General features: G+C 35.3%; 2 protein-coding genes across 2 annotated transcripts; one reads left to right on the top strand and one right to left on the bottom strand.

Annotated features, from left to right (window-relative positions):
* The first annotated feature begins 1,952 nt into the window (after positions 1-1,952).
* On the top strand, positions 1,953-9,781 carry LOC104119143 (uncharacterized). Its single transcript, XM_009630566.4, has 8 exons — positions 1,953-2,349; positions 2,907-3,042; positions 3,131-3,200; positions 3,302-3,395; positions 5,508-5,721; positions 6,999-7,140; positions 8,480-8,650; positions 9,433-9,781. The coding sequence occupies exons 1-8, from the start codon at positions 2,028-2,030 to the stop codon at positions 9,622-9,624; spliced, it is 1,341 nt and encodes a 446-aa protein (XP_009628861.1). The 5' UTR covers positions 1,953-2,027; the 3' UTR covers positions 9,625-9,781.
* Positions 9,782-10,604: 823 nt separating this feature from the next.
* Positions 10,605-20,217, bottom strand: LOC104119142 (uncharacterized). Its single transcript, XM_009630564.4, has 11 exons — positions 20,081-20,217; positions 19,312-19,433; positions 19,032-19,204; positions 16,193-16,617; positions 16,056-16,101; positions 15,057-15,400; positions 13,853-14,283; positions 13,518-13,746; positions 13,166-13,327; positions 13,000-13,088; positions 10,605-11,055 (listed from the first exon to the last, which is right to left on the bottom strand). The coding sequence occupies exons 2-11, from the start codon at positions 19,422-19,424 to the stop codon at positions 10,905-10,907; spliced, it is 2,163 nt and encodes a 720-aa protein (XP_009628859.1). The 5' UTR covers positions 19,425-19,433; positions 20,081-20,217; the 3' UTR covers positions 10,605-10,904.
* Positions 20,218-21,060: the final 843 nt, after the last annotated feature.

The raw sequence follows: 21,060 nt of genomic DNA, 5'->3' as shown, positions 1-21,060 counted from the left end.
TTGTACAAAATACAATGTGTTTGTATCATTGTATGTGACTATATAGCAAAGAAGAGAAGAAAGTTCGACGGAGATGACATTTTCCGGCCAAGCAAAATATTGTATACATTGTATTAAAACTAAAAATGGAGACGAACAGAAATCCCGTCCCTCAAATCTTCTCCGGCGTAAAAAATATTGCAGTATCCGTGTAGAGGAATCCATTGCAATATCCGGCGTAGAAGAAAGTCACAGTCTTTTTCTTTCTAATATTGCATTACAAATTCATTACAAATATCCGGCGTAGAAACTAAGCAGTACAAATCCTGAATGTGAAGCACTACTCCGATTATACGACTGCTGATTATGTTTCTTCTCAGTGGTGCGCTCAACCAAAAAGGAAGATCCATACGAATCAGGTTTTTAGTTATGTATGGTGTTTCCCCGTAGTTTTCCTTTGGTTATTTAGGTGTTTAACTTAGCAACCAAATACGAGTATAATTTTTATCCGGCCAGAGAATTCACGATTAGAATCAAGTATTTTGTTCGAAGAGAGAGAAAGAAGAAAAATTTTGAGAGAGAATCGTGTGTTAATTGAAAGAAAGAAAGAGAAAAAATATAAATAATGTATTTCATGCCTCAATAGTAGTATATACCATAAATACCTATTTTGCTATAAAATATAAAAAGTATCTATAAAATATAATATTTTAAAATAATTTTAATTTATAATAAATAGGGTGTATACTTTGGTAAAATTTCCTAATAACAATTATCTGGAATTTATGTTTAGCTTTCAGAGATTCATGAAGGTTGATGCCCATTAGCAAATTAGCGATATCACCGTAGGAGAGGAGAAATTTTATGATGTGTGAGATATGTCATGTCATACTTGTGTGAGGGTGTTACTGATTGATATTTGGAATTGTGGGACCCGCCTTAATATTAATTTGCTATATCTTTCCTTTCTCTTTCTGCTATATTTCCATGTTTATTTTTCACTGTTGGATCTCCCTGTTCATCTTTCTTACCAGTTACTACTTACCACCTCAATATTTTCATTCATTTTCATTCACAAAACTCAATGTTTCTCGCCTAACTCTTCCTTCAACCACTTTAAAAGAAACTTATTTTCTCTGTCTTTTCTCTCAAGCAATTTCTTCATTTTTGAAAGTCACACAAATCCATCAAATATTTTCATAAAAACAAAAAAGAGAAAAAAACTGAAAAGAAAGAACACTACCTTGACAAACAATTGGGTTTTGCACTATTTCCATGAAACCCAGCAATAAACATCAACCATATACACATCTTGTTCACTTGTTCCTATTTCATATTCATTCTGAGTCAATGATTTCCAATACAATTTAATTCATATGAAAAGCATATATTATTTGACCGGCACAGTCAAATACATCAAATGATTAAATCGTCCTTAGATATATATACAGAAAAAATTTAAAAAAAAAATAAGAACTTCCTTTTATTTTTTAGCAGAAGGACATAGATGAAAAGAAAAATAAAGAAAGAAAAGGAATAACATAGTTGAAGATATTTTTTTATCTAAAGTAATTTTTTTTAATGAAAATAGGAGAGATCCTATACATTTTGCTATCACTTCTACTTTAAAAATTGACCCATTTCTGAATGCTATCCATTATGTTAATACGATACACGTTTTACTTTATGTGATTTTTTGGTTTTTTTAAATTCATAATGTGTTTTTTCGAAAGTTATTTTTGGAATAAAGAGTCTAAAAATTAGTTTGTTATATTTTTAATAATCAAGTTAATACGAGTAATATAATTTTCATCGAGCGACGGGTAAAATCTTTTGCGGACAACTTAAATACGTAACGGGTATTGTAAGTGGCTGAGTAATTTTGCTGTCATCTCAGTACTTTGTCCCTCCGATTAAAAAAACAAATTAACCAAGGAATAATAAAATAGTAAGAAGTCGCTTCGAATGAGTGGATAAACATTTTGCACAGTTGACTGTCCACTTAGAACAAGAATAAGACACTACTGTTCAAGGCTATTAACTCAACAATGTCGTTCCCTCGGTTTCTCCGCAGCGCCATTAAAACCAGCCGAATCACATCACCATCAAAGTTTGGCCTTTCATCAGCAAGATCAACACTCTGTTCTTCTTCTAATGGCGATTGGAATCGACCCTTTTGTTCCGATTCCAATAATTCGACTTCCGAATCCGAGAAGAGTACAGCAGCATCAGCGTCATCGTACTACCATCTAAGCGGTGGGCCATCTCATATGCGCGCTGCTGTGTTTTGGGAACCGGGCAAACCCCTCACTTTTGAGGACTTTCACATGCCTCGCCCTAAAGCTAATGAAGTTCTCATCAAAACTAAAGGTGATTACTCTTTCTACTCGTTAACCCAAGAAAATGTGATCTAAGAAAAAAAAAAAGACTTTTGAAATTTGTGATCTAAATAATCCATGGATACTTTTTTATTTATAACTATAAATCCTCTCACTAATGTTAAAATGAAAAGTCTAAAGTAATTTTTTCTAAATATAGAAATTTATCATTCTGAATAACTAAAAAGGAGAGTGCATTACATAAATTGGGAACAGATGGAGTAGTCTTTGGAAAATTGCCCAGAAAAAAGGTGTCTTTTTGAACTGCATTGCAAGTTATTTCCTGTATGGTTCTATTTCATATGCGAGTGCAATTCTATCTATATTTTAAGGATATGATAACAAAGTTTAAGTTCTATGCACGGACGGTGTACAAAATATTTACTCAGTCAAGTCACTTGTAAGGTAATTAAAGGCAAAGCTTATGATAAGCCTGGTAACTAACCTACTATATCAGGTTAAAAGACGCTGATAGTGTAAACAAATCTTTAGTGTATATTACTTAAATCCATGATTAAAGAGTTACTGTGTTGTGTTTTTGAAGTGCAGCCTGTGGGGTCTGCCACTCTGACCTGCATGTAATAAAAGGTGAACTTCCATTTGCTAGCCCTTGTGTTGTGGGGCATGAGATTACTGGTGAAGTGGTTGAACATGGGCAGCTCACAGACAGTAAAATCATTGAAAGGTTAAAACAATTACATCTTCTTGAAAAGTGCTGTGTTCTATTGTTCTCTGCGAGTCAATGATGAGCAGTTTTTGTTATAATTTTTCAGATATCCTGTGGGATCTCAAGTTGTTGGAGCTTTCATTATGCCTTGTGGTAGCTGTTTCTTCTGCTCTAAGGTGACAATAGTTAGATTTGTTTGTTTATGAAGCTGACAATATTTGCTTATCATGATGCAGTCATGCCAAATCTTTGATCCATAGTTATCTAATGAACACAGGGTCAAGATGACTTATGCGAGGCTTTCTTTGCTTATAACCGAGCGAAGGGAACCCTTTATGACGGGGAAACACGTCTGTTCCTCCGCAATAGCGGTAAGCAGGCTGTTATTACTTGCAAATTTTTCTGGTTTCTATTTGAGTTTCACAATTGAACGTACAGTCTTCTCAAGCATTCAGGTCAAGCATATTTCGTTAATGCAATATGCATCAAATGTTCAATTTGCTGCCTTTTTGCTATGCTAGTAGTTTGTTTTAGCTACTAAACAGATAGCTTATCATTGTCCTAAAATCAGTATAGGTCTTCGTTGGAATTTTTCTTCAGCAAAGTCTCATTTATATGGGAATCAAACTGATTTATTTTCTTTGCGACTGTCAAGGACTTTGTTTGGGTGTCAGATTTCTTTTCCATTCTTGCTGTATTACTAGTTCTGGCGGATGTTACTTTTTGCTTGAGATGGAAGACATCGATAGGTGGTCCAGGATATTTTGAACCCATATCACCTAGTTTAAAAGGAAAAAAAGAGTTAAAAACTGCTACTTGGAGTTAACTTTTATTGAAGAATTTAGGACACAGGGAAGAAGTATGTTAATATAGTTAGAACTGCTATCACATATCGCAAGTGTTATTCTTCAGCAGTGTGTAGGATGTATGTGAATGTTTAACATGCTCATTAGCTGGAGTTGAAGGTCTTTTGTGTGTGTGTGTGTGGGGGGGGGGGGGGGAGTAGAAGTGTTCGGTTCCGAATTAAGGAGCAACCTCTTGCCCCTTATTTCTTTTTGGTCCACTCATGTTGTTCCTATTTGTATAGAAGAATGGGCGTCGTTCATGAAAAATCGTATCTTTTGTAGGTTTTCTACTTTTTGTTATACTTCATGTATACTCTTGCCCAAATATTTTATAAAATATATTATTTTTAAAAAAGAAGTGTTTGGTTCCAAATTGGACTGAAAGAAAGAGACCTTCATATGATGGTAAGATATCTCCAGTGCTGACATAAAGGTGATTGTCTAAGCCTTGGAAAGGCCTCTTTTTTCCTCTTTAAGGTAAGACCTTATACATTTTTATCCTCCCCAGAGCCCTCGATGCAACAGTTTGGTATGCTGTGCTTTTTCTTCTCTTTGTAAGGGGACACGGAGAGGTCAGTTCTTTGCCTCAAGTGCCATTGCTTTCTTGGAACCTTGCTCTCCATTGTGATCCGCAAGACCGATAGTTTCCTCGGCCATTTCACAGAAATGGTTGATTATTTGGAACCTTTCGCTTCATTTTGATCAGCAGTACTAATATTTTCCTCTTACCCCTATAAGGTATTCTGATCTTTCGATCAGTCTTATTGTAAAGCATTAGTGTTTGGAATTCTTGTAAACTGATTTCTTTTGCCAGAAAAGCTAAATGTGGCTTACTCCTCAGTAAAAAAAGAGAGGCTAATGTGGCTTATTTATCTGGATTCTTGTTAACCCACAAGAAAAATAAAAAGAGTTAAAGTTGGTGTGGTGGACAAAGGAAAACTGATTTTTGTTCCTTTAGGCTGCTGCAGTAAATTAAAGATCATTTTTTGACATGGGAGATTCTTGATTTTCTGTTGAGCTTTTTGAATTAAATAAAAGAAGAGGAAGTGTTGAAAAGTCCTAAATCGGTCCATAAAGGGATGGATGATCTCTTTTTGGGGTTGAGTTAGGCCCAAGGTCCATTTATCAGAAAGTAATAGGTACAAGTAATAAATCATATATACCGCTTGTTCATGGGGTTCTTCCCAAAAATACATCAATATAATACTTGCTTTTTTAATAGGAAAAAAAACCGTATTTCAGAATAATAGTAATTATTAGTTAAAATTTGTTCACCTTCAAAAGCACACCCACATGCTTCGTGTCAACAGTTTCCATGTGTATTTTATTCTTCTATTTTTTGAGATATGAGGGTTCAAAAGCTCCATATAATGGACCCCAACTAGTTTGGGGATGAGGCATAAGTGATTAACTGATATGTATTATGAGTATGATCCTTTATGGACCACCATTTGAAAGCTAAGATGGTTGGTGTTCAGATCGGCTATTGGGCTGTCTAGGGTTGCTGGCATAGTGATACATGAATGAAACTTTTATCGTGTTTTTTCATCAAATCCTTATTCTTCTCTTCCAATGTAGTTCGTCAATTGCCCAATGTTGTTAACATTAAGATATTTGGTACATATTGTTATCTTTCAGGTAAGCCAGTGTATATGTATAGCATGGGAGGTCTTGCTGAATACTGCGTTGTGCCAGCACATGCATTGGCTGTTCTACCAAATTCATTGCCATATACAGAATCTGCCATTTTAGGATGTGCAGTTTTTACTGCCTATGGGGCTATGGCTCATGCTGCAGAGGTGCGCCCAGGTGATGCTATTGCCGTGATTGGCATAGGAGGTGTTGGCTCAAGGTGAAAAGTTATCATGCATTGGCTTTGTATTCAACTTCTGATTATGAACTCAGATACCAATAGCTCTTAGAATCAAGTCAAAATAGGAGGCGCAGATTTTCCAAATATTAAACTTCCCAGTCAAAAAAGAAAGATAAATTTGTTTTGTGTAAGCTGACAGGAGTATTAAGAATTAATTTCATCGTTGCCTTTGAATATTGGGGGCTGAGTGCCATATGGGAGAATCGTTGAGATGAATCATATAGTGATTAGGGAAAATAAACTCCACAAGTTTTTCCAAATACTGAACTTACGAGAGTCAAAAAATTAGTTTTGTGTAAGCGGACAAAAGTGTTGAGAATTAATGTCATTGTTGCCTTAGGATACTGGAGACTGTGTGTGCTAGGAGAATTGTTGATATGAATCATATATTGATTAGGAAATTTAATAAAAATACGAAAAACTACCATCGATATATAGTTAAAAAAGGATTAATATCCGCTCAAATTTGATGTGTGGATGCACTTTGAAACATGTCTAACACACAGTTGGCCCTGTTGCAGTAGTCAGTTTCCTTTTCTGACCTTTATCACATAGCAGATACAAACACAGCCAAATGTGCACGATGTTCTCTCTAGTGCATGACAATTGGGATCTGTTTCACATCAAATATATAGAACGTGTGGATGAGTCACATCAAGATATGAAATAGGCGTCCATTTGGCAATTCATTTTTTGCTACCCTGTTGCCGAGTGGAAAGATCCCAAATTTAATATTCTGATCTATTTAGACCGCTGTTCTGGCGGTACTTTGAAATGAAAAGATAATTTGCCAAGGCATAGCAGGCTCCTGCATCAGTCATTTAAACCCTATTGGACCTTATTAACCTGTAGCCATCAGGCCGAATACAAAGGGACTGGATTAGGCGATAGACCTAGCACGAGCGTGGACCATCTTAATTTGATTAATGTTAAGAGTTATGAAATGAGTAAAGACAAAATGTTCAGTGTTTCTGACATACCCACATTATGCCAGCGGTCTGAACACTGATGAGGCACTGAATATATCTAAATAGTAACTTCCATTTTAATTCGGGCAATTTATTCAATGTCATGTTCTGTTCTTCATTATTATGCATTAACATTCACAGTTGGTTTCTTAGGATACCATTTTCTTCTTCATACTTTATCTTTGTCCGTTCTTACCCCTACTATCATCTGGGTGGGTTTTCTGTATTAAGCTTGCTACTTTTATGCTGATTTGCTTCTATGATTTATTACCTGAAAACATGGTGCAGCTGTCTGCAAATAGCAAGAGCATTTGGGGCATCAGAGATTATTGCAGTAGATGTGCAAGATGAGAAATTGCAGAAAGCTAAAATGTTTGGAGCCACTCATTGTGTAAATGCATTGAAGGAGGACGCAGTGAAGAGAATAAAAGTATAGACTTCTCCACTTAACTCATTATGTGCATACTATCAAATTAACTATCAAAAACCATACAATTTTTACTCTGTCTGATTTCTAGATAAATACATGGATCGTATGGTAATATACATCAAGGCCAAGAGTACATCTCTATGTGCTCTGTTGTAGAAAATTATTTGAAAATGCTGTGCAACTGGACCATGAAATTATTCCAAGTGAGATAGATCGATTCTGAATTTGCGAGTACTTGAATTTTGACCTTGAGTTTGTTAGCCAACTTGTGTATTCAGGAAGGGCTGTTTTCACACTAAGTTTCTGTCTACTATTTACATTTTTCTTTGGATTTTGTCAAATACAGGCTGCAAATCTTGTTTAAGTGAAATCTCATGACTTAAATAATTAGTTATTGGTGAGACTGGCTGTGCAGCAGCTTCTTCCTTTCATTAACATCTTTCTGTTTTCCATCATTCTCTCTAGCTAGTTTTTGCTCCTTATGTTTCTGATGCTTTACTTTGTCTATTGGTATCTCCATTCTGGTTAATCTCCTTGTATAATATTGCTCTATTTGATGTTTGATTACTATGTCACACACTCACGCCTATGGGTAAAAGTCAGTATGATAGAGAATTCGGACTTTCAGGTGATTAATGGCAAGGCCGTCCTAATGAACTAGTTTTTTTTTTTAAACGTTGGTGGTGTCCAAACCAGCTTGTGCGTATTTTGACAATTCCATGGGGTACAACCAGCTTGTGCGTATTTTGACAATTCCATGGGGTACATGTTACCTCTCATCGGCACAGTTAGGTACGGGGTAACTCTGCCCACCAAGGCTTGGGCAAATAGGAAGAAATCTCCTGATGTGTTTTGCTTCCGTTGGGATTTGAACCTAAGACCTCAAGGTTCTCCTCCCACTTCATTGACCCACTTCATTGACCACTAGGCCATACCCTTGGTTGCTAGTACTATTTAACTATTGGTACATTATTAGATAATTTCTTTTGCTTTTATTCACCAGTTATTAACTTTTCAATCCTGAACTGCTGACAAAAAGTGTGTTGCAACTATCATTATGGTCCAATAGTTGAGGAAAGCTCATGAATATAAGACTAATTAAGACATTCCACCTATTACAAATAGCATGTAATTAGTAGCTGTTTGGCATTTTGTTTATTTGTATTTGAATTTTTCCTTTAACATTCTCAAATGTCCTACATGTGCGTTTGTTGGGAGATCCATAGTTTTTGGCTTTTCAGATTGTTTTAGGTTCTTCTTCTTAAGCAAATGTTTCCCTTGGCATGTGAGAACATACCAACTGCTTAAACTAATGTTATCAGCTATTCGAATTGTACAGGACATCACAGGAGGCATGGGTGTTGACGTAGCTGTTGAAGCTTTGGGGAAACCACAAACATTCTTGCAATGCGTGCAGAGCGTTCGGGATGGAGGCAAAGCTGTGATGATCGGACTGACTCTATCTGGTGCTAAAGGGGAGGTGGATATAAACCACCTAGTGCGACGACAGGTGTGTTTTCATGTGCAGGAGGTCTTTTATTGCTTGTCAGTTGTCACCCTCAATTCCAATCTGCTAATCCTAAAGATCCGTTCCCTCTTTTGATATGTCTTAAATTGTTATGCATTGAATGAAAATGATGGGTCATTTTTACTCTTCATATGCATGCAGATACTTTTGAAAACGCATTCTGTTAGAATGAAGATTTTAAGGGGTAAATATAACAAAGGGTAATATCCATCCAGTGCATGTAATTTGGACTGTAATTTCTACTGCAAGGTGATACAGAAGTTTTAGTGGACCTCATAGATGGGATAGGTTGACTACAAGAATAACTTTGCATATACTGGTTGCCCATACACGCCAAGCTTAGAGTGAATTCAATGCTCATTTTTGCCCATACATTGAGTGGACACTCACATCACTTGCCATGTCAGTGTATGAATTTATTTATTTATTCAACATGTCGTGACTCAGTGTATGAATTGACATGGGCCTAGTCTGTGTTCTGTTAGAAAAATATGCTGTATGTCGATTTTTAAAACATACAGATAGTTAAGTCATTAAAATGGTACATCAAACACCATACTGGTGTATATTAATAAGAATTTCAACTCATTACGAAAGGTGAAAATAGTCCATATACATTGGGAATTTATTACTATATTTGGAGCATGAAAATCCATATTATGTTTAGGTAAGGTCATACGATTATAAATTTTATGAGCACAGTTGTGTTTTCTTTAGAGTTTAAGCAGCGCTCGCATTCTCACTGTTGATATTTATGATGACAGATAAAAGTAATTGGTTCTTATGGAGCCAGAGCAAGACAAGATCTCCCTAAGCTGATTAAACTCGCCGAAAGTGGCATATTCAATCTAACTGCAGCTGTTTCAAGGACATGCAAATTCGAGGAGGCCGAACAGGCATACAAAGATCTTGATCAGGGAGCCATTTCTGGACGCTGTGTTGTTGAGATAATGTAATTGTGACATCTACAGAAAGCATCACCCATTTGACATTCATGTAAACTTCAGTTTTCTTGTGATCAGATGCTAGCAAATGTTACTGTTGGTGTTTAATGAAGCAAACGGTTAAGACCTGTACATAATGTAAAAAGAAATAAAGCGAATTTTCAAATGAGTGCTTTCCAAATAAATTATTCTCAGAAATTTTGCCGGTGTAGAGTGGTTTTATCTCCAGTTATGTTCCAATAGGTTATGCTCCCTGGCGATTAGTGTAGACTGATTTAGGCAAATGCCCCTTTTTTAGCCCATTGTTCGGACACAACTTTAGCCCTCGGAAAATTACCCCTTCCGGACAATGTTTAACATATAAAGTATGCTCATATAAATTTCAATTTGCTCATAAAATATTAGATTTTGTGGTCTAACGTACATATTTTTAGGCTGCAGTGATGTTTTCTCATGACATTTTCAGTTTGCTCAAAAAATATTTTTAGACCGTGATCTGAAAGGTCTATCAGTTGCAACAGAAATAAAAAGGTTATTAAACAACTACTAAAAAAAGGACAAGCAGCAAAAATTTCACACTTGTGTACTTTTATAAGGTTGAAGAAGTTAAAAGGAAGCCCAAACAACATTATCACTAACATCTTTGAAGTTAAAATCCTTCCCCCAGAATATTGCTGATAACATCAAAATTTCTTTTAGTCTGAAAGAGTTAAAAAAAAAAAAGAAGAAGACAGTAGAGGCCTCTGACTTCATTTTTAAATGTCAATGAGTCATTTAAAGTGCATTTTCTGGTCGAAGATGTTACTTGCAATAAAACACACTTAACAGACCTCTAGTGCTATCTACTCTGGTTGAAACCAGTGTTTCAAACATTTTCTATAGCCTCTACTTGCGTGTTTCAGCGAACCAATCAGCTTAAAATGATACTTTCTTGTATAAAATGATATGTATTTCATTCTTATCACAATATGATCAAATGTAGATAGACAAAATTATTAGAGGAAAGTACTGATGCTAGCAACTATATTAATAAAACATCTACCAGCCGATGGGCATTGTATACAAAATTGGAACAGTAACCTTACATCTGTACCATAATCACAGGAATGAAGAACAAAATTTCATTCCTATCATGCCCAGCGTTCAAATGCGAAGGAAAAAAAAATGAACTGCCATTTTAATAAATGCAGGATGAATTTCATTACCCTATATTCATCTCGTATTTATGGTTGGCTGTGATTTCAATACAAAATCCGAACAGCAGAGTATATCACCATAGCCTAACTTCCAAGTCAGTCTTCCTTCCATTTGTTAACATACTTCAAAAAGGCAAGAGCAGGATTATCCCTTGGAGGAGCACGGACACGCATTGATCTCCGAACCACATCTTCATCTGTTGCTTCCTTATGAGGCACCTCCTTAGATCTCTTTTGAAGTTCCACGCTGCAATTAGTTAAACCAAAGACATTCAGAGATGGAGAGGAAACCACTTAGCGATGTCCAGATAAGCAATATCAGAAGAGTCAAGCGCATAAGGAGAATTTGATCCTTTGCTCAAACTTTAAATTAATAGTGTCAACCTTTTTTCCACAAGTGAGCATGCACAAATATCCACGTTAAAACGTGGTCACAGGGGAGGAGAAACACACGCACACAAGAAAATATAAAAGCTAGTGATCAATTTCTCCTCCATATTGGATTATCTTCACAATTTGGAGAAATTTTTGGCAGATACAACTTCTAAAGGAACAACTATAGACAATAAAAACAAACTTAATAAAACATTAGTTAGGCCTCTGGTAGAACCTCTTTTAATAAAACAAACTATGTAGTTTGCACTTTACAGACAAAAGTCAAAAGAGTATTTGTTACTCAGTAAACAAGAAAGAGAAGATTATGAAATTAGGTTAAACAATTAGAAAGGACCTATGACTTCTGAGTTCTTTTTCTTTTTGTTTGAAAATTTACTATGAGTTAACTTTAGAATATTAAAGTATTTTAAAAAGGATATATTAAGCAATTTTAACTCAAAATTGAAAAAGTTCTCTGGGTTTAAGCCCTAAATGAACACCAGAACATCGGGACTTATGCCTAAGCAAAAGCCCGGAAGGTTGGGACTTGCGCCCCACAATATTTGCAACCCCCCCCCCCCCCCCACAACCAAAGTATGCCTCAGTGCGTTATTGGTACGGCTCGCCCTGCCCTGAAAACGCCTTTTAAAACACTGCTTCATATCATCTTCCAGGGCAATTAGAAAACACCCTGACCAGATAACTTTAGTAACAGACCATAACAGCTATTTACAGAAAACATTTTGTCCTTGCTGTTCACCCAAATCAAGCAGTCCTCCTTGTTTTGATCAATTAAAACTGAATCCAACTGTTGTAGCAGTTGCAGAAACCCTACACCTCCCAGTCCTTTAGATTCCTTCTGAATTCTACTTGCCAGCCTGTATCTGAATAAAAATCTCAGACTTTGCCATCCTTTGCTATAGTGTTGTTAAATAGATCAGGATCTCTTCAAACTAGTACTCCCAATCCAAATGCCTGTCCAGAATTTAGTACAGAAACTCTGCTCCAAGGAAAGGACTACTTTATGAAAACCGGAGGACATAAGCAGATTGTTGGATATACAGATACAGCTTGGGCAAGGTCACCCTCCAGCAGACGATTCTGGATACAGCATTCTAGTTGGGGAAATTTTGAGGTCTCCGAAAAGTAAGAAACAAAATTAATTGCGAGATCAAGTGCAGAAGCAAAGTATTGGGTAACGGCAGTGTCTAAACCTGAACTAATATGGATCAAGCACTGCTAGAAGTATCGAAATTTGGAGAGCTTAGTCAAATGGAACTTGTGCGTGATAATCAGGCCGACTTCACATTACTACAGCTTAATTAATTAAGCAGCAAATGTCAAACATGCCAGCAGAAAGCACACATCACAAAAGACTATTTACAGTTTCCCAGATGATATAAAAATTGCTTAGCTTAAAACTAGGACCAAATATAGACCACCCAACCAAGTTCTCACATGAGTTTAGTACCATGGCCTCTTTTCTAAGTTGTCTCCAAATTTTTTTATTTTTATTTTTTGAAAATGGTAACATAGATGTCTCCAAAATTCAAATCAAATACAACAAACAACAACAAACCCAATATAATCCCAAAAATTCAAATAAAATGATATGAACAAATCAAAATATTTCATGGATGTTCAACTAATCTTATTTTTATTTTGATAAGTTCAGGTCACCTTGTTGTGTTTTCCTTAAAACTAATACAAGTACAGGATTTTTTTTTGGGAACTGTGGTCTCCTTCTAAGTCACGTTAAGGATTCCAATTAAAGAATATAAGAAAATCAAAATGTTTCATCTGAAGTTTAACTCACCTTATTTTGTCATAGAGTTTTTCCAGTTGCATTTTAAGAGCCCTCTCTCTTACACCCTTCACATTCAGTGATCCAATCAGAGCATCAAGCTGTTACCAGGAAAAGCTGAAGATTATCACGATATAAGAGAAAAACCATAAGAGAAAGTGTGGTGTAGCATCAATACCTCTTCCTTGGAAGAGTAATAACCCCACTGGACAGAATCTGAACTCTCAACGAATATTCTTCCATCACGGCGGAAAAACCAATACCTATTATAATCTCTGTCCTTACCCAATGGATTGGTGCGTATTACTCTCTTCTCTATTTCCCGTTCAAGATATTCTTTCTGCAATTTGAAGATACACAAGGAACTTGCTTAACAAATAAATAGGTATAAGACATTTATGTCAAGTGAGACCATGAAGCTATTTCAACAGATATCTAGGTAACAAAAATTCTGTTTAAACACAAGACTACATGCTCGTGTGTCAAAGAAAGAAAACCAGAGAACTAGATCGAGAGAAGCGCGGGCTCACCCTTTGCTCTTTACTCCTGTTTTCAAGATGCTCCTTTATCTCATTCTTCCGCATTTTGTGAAGAGCTCTTTGATCCTTACTCCTGTTGTCTAATGTTTCCTTCCCTTCATCCTTTATCAATTTGTCAGAAGCAATCTTCGAGGAACCATTCATCTTTTCTGTAGCATTTTTGACTTCAACCTTTCTCATCTTAGCTTTTTTAAATGAATCTGCTAGTAGCTCACTCTCACTAGCAGACGTCAGAGAGGAAGCAACAGGAGACAGAAAAAAGAAAAATAAGAACCGACATCATTAAGTTAAATTCCAGAACGATTTCAAGTACGTAAAAAACAAACCTGTCTTCTAATGAATGTTTTGATTGAGATGATGTTCGTTTGCCGTTCCTACTTGGCACATCTCCATTCTCTCTGAGGTGGTTATCGCTCCCAGTATCTGAGGAGTTGCCACACCCTTTTGTTGCTTCCTTCCCATTAGACTGTATTTTCAAATGGTCTTCTTCTCTCTTCTTCCTAGATTCTTCCAAAATTTCATCTCTCCTTGTTGCTGCAAGTGCCTGCTTCTTTTCAATATCCTCATCCAATTTCTCCTTAAAATACTCTGTCTCAATGACTCGACAGACCAGTTCACGCAAGATTGCCAATTTGGCCTGAATGTCTACAAGGCCATAGTGACCCCTCTTAATCGTTGCAACATGATTAGACAATTCTATAATACCAATCAATTCCAAGAAATCAGACAAATACTCCATCCAATTGATTAAAGTAATCTGGAAGAAAAAAAAAAGGTTTAAAACTATGATTAGTGTTCAACAAAGAAAGTATAGCTAATATCATCAGGCTGTAAACAAGAATGCACAGTTAATAGTTACTTGCCTCACAAGAGAGAAAATATCCCATCAGTGAAACATGTCAAACACATTCTGATTTATGAGTCAGTTTGCATATATTTACAACAAATATTTTATTTCAAAAGTGAACTTACAAATATAAATTTGAACCATCAGCTTTAATTTATTGATTTCAGGTCATGGGCATTTTGCCTATCATGGGAAAGAGGTTATCCACGAGGAGCATTTTCATATAATTACTTACATCAGAAGTAGCAAAAAATATATCTAGAAGTGGAAAATACATTCATCTATATAAAATTCAATCATTATAAATGCCTAGCATAACAGCATACATACATTACATTATACAAATCACCAAATTCTACGAAATGGCGCATAAACATATTAAAGCCACAAAGCACGCAAGAGACGGAAGTCCCAAGAATATCGGGGCATTAGCCCTTGAGACTTTTTCCCTCCAATAATCCCCTCGGGATTTTTGGAGCTTGCGTCACATCAGGACAAGCTCCAACTTCGCCTTTCAAAGATACTCATCATTATCATCAGAGTTTACAAACTATGGTACTTGATCAGATTGTGTTGCTACACAAGAAGGTTAACGAATCATATGTCCAAAATAAACACAAACCCTTGAAGAGTTAAAGAAGGCATGACCTTCAAAAGAAAATATTACATGATTCAAATATTACCTTCAGCTTCTGTCTTTTCTTCTGTACAGCCATGAAATACTCGCCGTTATCTTTCAAAAGAAAGCGAAGAAGGGCTGAATGACATTCAGATATGAGAACAATGTTGCTGCCTTTGTGACAGACAGCACTTTCAAAATCTTCAAGGGAGAATGGCGACAGGTGGAACAACCTGCCAAACGAAGTACAAAAGTCCCATACCATCAAAAGATCCCCTATGCATTCCATTGAGACGTTAAATTCCCTACACGGAGAAGGGCGTTCAACCAAGTGTTTATCGGACTCTGCACACTGCACCAAAAGATCATCGATTGGATATCTAATGGACTCTGCGTTCAGGTTGTCTTCTGTATATGCCAATGCAGTGAAGAGGAAGCATTAATACGGAGCATGAGAAAATAGACAGCAGAAATACAGCTTCATATCATACTACCACCAGTTCCAAAATATACAACATAAAGGTGGAATGAGGAGGTATGTTTCTTTAGATAAAAGATTCCATTAAATAATAAAATCCCAATTATGTAACACTTTCAAGTAAACATATAATATTTCTTAGTTAATTAACACTTTCCACGTAAACATGGAACATATTCAAGATGTTGCTTAACAATTTGTGTCTGGGAAAAGTTTAAGTAAGTGATGTCCAATGTTTGATTTTTTCTTTTCATGTTTTTCCAGACACACAATTACTTAAATTTCTTATTTTGTTAAAACTGCTCAATGTGTTGCTGAATAATTTGTCACAGGATCTAATCTACCTAAGATGTTACACTTCAAGTAAGCATGTAACATTTACAAGATATGTAACCATTTAAGATTTGATGCAACTTAGTTAAGTTAATATGCAATCATCTTATGCTACTATTAAAACTTAATTGAGACGAAGAGCTTTAGGTCTATATACAAAATAGTAGCTTTTTCACTGTGTGTACCAATAAGTAGAAGAAATAACTCTATGGAATAGAAAGTAAATAACAAGCCAACATTCAACAGCATTACCTTTTCCTATCTCATTTGAATCTTGGAAGCCATTCTCTTTTGCCTCCTGAATAAACAAGACTGTTAGTACATGAATAACAGTTTACAAAGTGACAAAATTAACAGGACAATATGCCCACAGTTAGCAAAGCACTTACTCTATCTTCACTTTTCTTTTTCTTCCTATTAATAACAATAACACCATCCTGCATACATATTTGATCCTTAAGCTCATCCGGAGGACCAGTTGGTACTCCATGCTTCTTTGCCAATTTTTCATGTAAGACCCAAGGAATGCTTCGATATGTAGACTCTCTGATAAAGGACCTTAGAAAAGCTCTACTAAATCGCAATTTGCACCTAATCAGATCTTCTTCATTGATGACTGTATTCTCAGGCAGTCTTTCATATTTGTCTAGCCAAGCAACCTCATAACGGGTTTCCTCACCATCCTTCACAACTTTCTCAATTTTGCAGGAATATACATGATTGTTTTTCCTCCCATATAATTCACTATCTTCTGAAAGACAGCCCTGCAGCTTTTGAGCAATAGCATCCCCAAGATCTTTTAAACTGAGCATACCTGCAATTCGGTCATTGAAAAGGACCAATGATCATCAAGAAAAAACACCACAAGAGAATGGATGCGTACAAACGCAGCAGAATTGTAACAGAAAGGCAAAACCCGATCACATGGATAACCACATTTATTTGAAACAGTAGCTTGCAAAATTCTTAACCTTAATAATACTGAACCATAGGTTCATTAATGATAAAAGGCTGAGCTAAGATTGAAATGAGGATATAAACGAGTTCACTGGATCATTTAAGGAAGAGAATATTGCTGGAAAGATTTGCATGTATTCAAGCAGCAAAACCATGAGTTAACCATTGAAACGTGATAGTGTTCTCCTCAAACTGAAGCAAAACTAAAGCAAGAACATGTATAACATAATTACACTAGCAAAGTGTCAGGAACATTGACAGGTTGAGTCTTGAACTTTCACGATCTAGATTGCAAAAGTGTAACTCTAGCAATTTGCCGTTACTCCTCGTTATTCAACTATGTTCAATAAAGTGTTCACTCTTTAGGTACTGGCCAGGTCTGCTCAATGATAAGCCCGATATTGGTTGTTTTATCTAAGTTGGAAAAATCTATTTCTAGTTTGACCAATTTTGCACTTAATACTTGGATGGCTGGAACTATTTGGCATGTATTGAAGCAGCAAAACCATAAGGCAAACAATTGCAACGAGATAGAGCTCACCACTGTCAGACGCAAGGCTAAAGCATGAACATGATAACATAACTACATCAATGAAGTGTTTAAACTCTTTTTTTAATCAAGTAAAGGATTCACATTGTTCATCCCCCCCAAAAAAGTGCTTCACACTCTACTTGGGAACGTTGATGTAAGTCTTATCTTGCATAATCCAGACTTAGAAAGTATAACTCTAAATATCTACTACTACTCCTTGTATTGCATACATGTTCAATTAAATGTTATCTGTCTAAGTTCTGGTTGGAACTATTCATTGATCTTGATACAACAACAACAAACCCAGCGAATTCCCACAAAGTGGGGTCTGGGGATGTACACGGCCTTATTCCTACCCTGGAAAGGGCAAAGAGGTTGTTTCCGATAGACCCTCGGCTAAAGAAAGGATAAAAAACTCTAATTCTAATTTGATCTATCATGCACTTAATCCTTGTTATGCTGGATTTAATGCCAAACGGCTTGACAAATCTAGTTATCCATCGTCATAATATATAAAAATACATCATAAGAGATTGTTTATCTACACTAGAGAACAGAGGGAAATTGAAGAGGTTAAACAGAATAAACAAAGAAAGTATTTCTAGAGTATACTTCGCTTTTACATGGATCAATGCGAAATTGATCCCCCCCCCCCCCCCCCACACACACACACACCCTCCCCCCCCCAAAAAAAAATCTCAAGAGGGAAATGAAACAAAATTACTAAAACCGATTAGACCATTTCAGACACATGAAATTGGGTGCAAACTTTGGCAACTAGGGTTCAAATCCTAGCATAGACGAAAAACACTAGGTGATTTCTTCTCATATGCCTAAGCCTTGGTGAGTAGAATTACCCAATAATTATACTACTTTAAAGTAGCAGGTACCTTATGGAATAGTCAAAGTGCGCTCAAGCTAGCCCGTACACCTCCATTTCAAAAAAAAAAAGACAAAGAAGATAAGATAAGAAAGTGATATAAGAATAGCTCCATAGTTAGTGGATTTCTCAACATTATCTTGTAGTATCTTCTCGATTAAGTAAAGTCTAACCTAAGTAACGAAAAGAAACTGTAGGGTGCCTCTCAGTTTGGCAAGCTTCACCAGGTTTCCAAGTTCATACTCCCCTTCCCTTGCTTAATCTACATGCATAATCATTCCCCCTCTCTACCCCTCAAAAAAAAATAAAAAAGTAATGAATCTCAAAAGTAAGGTTCCATGTCTACAGCAGAGGTAAAACTACCATCTAGGATAGAATTGCATACAAGCAAAATTTATGTGATGACCATGTAAGCAAAATCCAGGATATTCTGCCTTTATTCTAAATTAATTAATCATACAGAATATATCCATAGTCTAAGACCTTGAAACTAGGTAATAAGACAGATAATCATGATTGCTTTCTTTTACTTCTTAAACAAGGCTGCACTACAACAACAATAACTATGCTTCAATCCCAAGCTAGTTGGGTCGGCTGTATGAATCCTCACTATCATAAATGCAAGGCTGCATTACAAAAACAAATCTTCTTTAGAACGAAAATGTAGTGATATCAGACCCTTAAACATTAAATTCTAAGAGATGAAGTAATTAAATTTGAAAAAAGAGAGCAAAATTAAGATCATCTCTGTTACTAACAACACTAACAAAATTTCAGTTAGGTACGAAAACAAATTCAGTTATCCCAATGTTTAAATTTAATGTAACACAAAGACAGCTAAGAAAGTGTATTAACGTACTGAATTGCACATCACGGAGAACCGGAGCCATTAGTTCCTCGGGGAACTTCTGAACTTCTTCTGCAGCCTTCTTCTCTGAAACCAATGCCTCCTCGTAAGTCAAGTTATTCTTTCCTGTCGATTTGCATGACCATACTCTATGGCGATACAGGTTCATCCGTCTCAGATATTCACTACATTTTTTTTAGCAAAGTACACATTTCATTATATCAGAATATTACCACAAATAAAAAAGAAAATATCATCAATTTCAATAAAAATCATGACTTTCAAGGGTTACCTATAATCCTTAAATATCTCTTTAGTAAAACGAACTTGGAACACGAGGTCATTAGGCTTCAAATCCTTTGGTTTTTCCACCAAAGCAAATGGCTTTCTTTTATATAGCGGCATTTTCAAACCCTGCAATACACCAAAAACAAAACCCCCACATGACAGAAACCCTAAAAAGTCAAGATTTACGAATTCCAAAAAAATGCAAAGAATACATACACATGCATATATTCCAACACACAACATTTCTAGCACTAATGCTGCTGTAAGTAAATAACAAGCATTACATTACAGAGAATAAACAGGAAACCCACATGAGAGAAGCCCTACAAATTCAAGATTTATAGAACCCAAAAAAAAAACTGCAACAAATAAATTCACTACTATATGTTCCAATACAGAGACAACAACTCAGACATTAATGCTAATGTAGTAAATAAGCATTACACTGAAAAGCATAAACCCAAAAAAATACACAAGACGCAAACCCTATGATAAAATCAGAATGAAAAAAAAACACAAAAAACAGCATCCAACAAATTCACTGTTCGTGATTGCATACATATCAAGACACACCATTTCTGGCACTGATACTAATGTAAATAAATAAGCATCACATTATGGAAAAAAGTTGAGATTTTTATTTACCAATTAAAATATATCAATATTAATCTCATTAGACACAGAAAAAAGTTGAGATTTTTATTTCCCGCCAGGTAGTATATTCAAGATTTTGTGGGAAATAACAGAAAAAAATGAAGAAAAAAAGAGTTTACCAGATTCAGAAGAATATTGTGAATTTGGGTTCTTTTTGAGTGTTGAAGTTGATGGTGAAGAGAGAAGAAGGCGGTGGTAGTACGCTTTGCTTTGGAAAGTGTTTGCGGAGAGAGTCTCTCTCTCTCTCTGTTCTTGAATTCCCTCGTTTTAGGAAGACAATTTATAGTAGATGCTATTTTACATTTTTTATTTTTTAAGTTACTTTACAAGAATACCCCCTATTATTTTTGGATTCCTCCAATTGTTTGCTTAGTTTTCATACGGTTATGGAATGGAAACATGAGAAACCTAAACATCTTAAATAAAAATAGTTTTATTTAGTATTTGTTCTGCTAATATGTGGGACTGCATATATTTTTTTAGTTTTTATGGTGTCTTAATTACAATCAAATCTCTCTATAACAATTTTGTTTGTTTGATTTTTTTTTGTTGCTACAATAAAGTGTTGTTATAAAAGACATATACTATAACACAATATAAAAATAAGTTCTGAAAAAAAATTAGTTTTGATAGTGAACGGCAATTATATTTGAAATTTTTTTATTAAAAGATTATTCTAAGAGCTTATAACCTAAACTACCAAGGGATTCTAAGTAAAAAAAAAGTAAAAATTATAGTAAGTTGATGATAAATAGTCCGTTTATAAAATTAAATTATATAGTGATATCTATTAAGTGCTTAACTTTTTTAGTATTTAAGAAACATTTCTTTGCTCAAATGTCTATAATTAAGAGTACTTTTTCTAATTTTAAACAGAGGACAAATTATTCCATTTTAAGATCCCGTTTGGACATAAGAAAAAATTTACTTTTTTTGAAAAAAATTTACTTTTTTTTTTAAATCAATGTTTGTCCATGAAATTTCTAATTTTCACTTGCAGATGAATTTTGAAATTTTTCGAAAATTTTAAAATTTTCAAAAAGTTATTTTTCAAAATTTTCACTCAAATCACTCACAAAACTTTAAAAACAACCAAAAC

The sequence above is a fragment of the Nicotiana tomentosiformis genome, chromosome 5, assembly GCF_000390325.3.
Source record: "Nicotiana tomentosiformis chromosome 5, ASM39032v3, whole genome shotgun sequence".
Lineage (NCBI taxonomy): Eukaryota > Viridiplantae > Streptophyta > Magnoliopsida > Solanales > Solanaceae > Nicotiana > Nicotiana tomentosiformis.
This window is presented reverse-complemented; position numbering and strand designations above follow the sequence as displayed.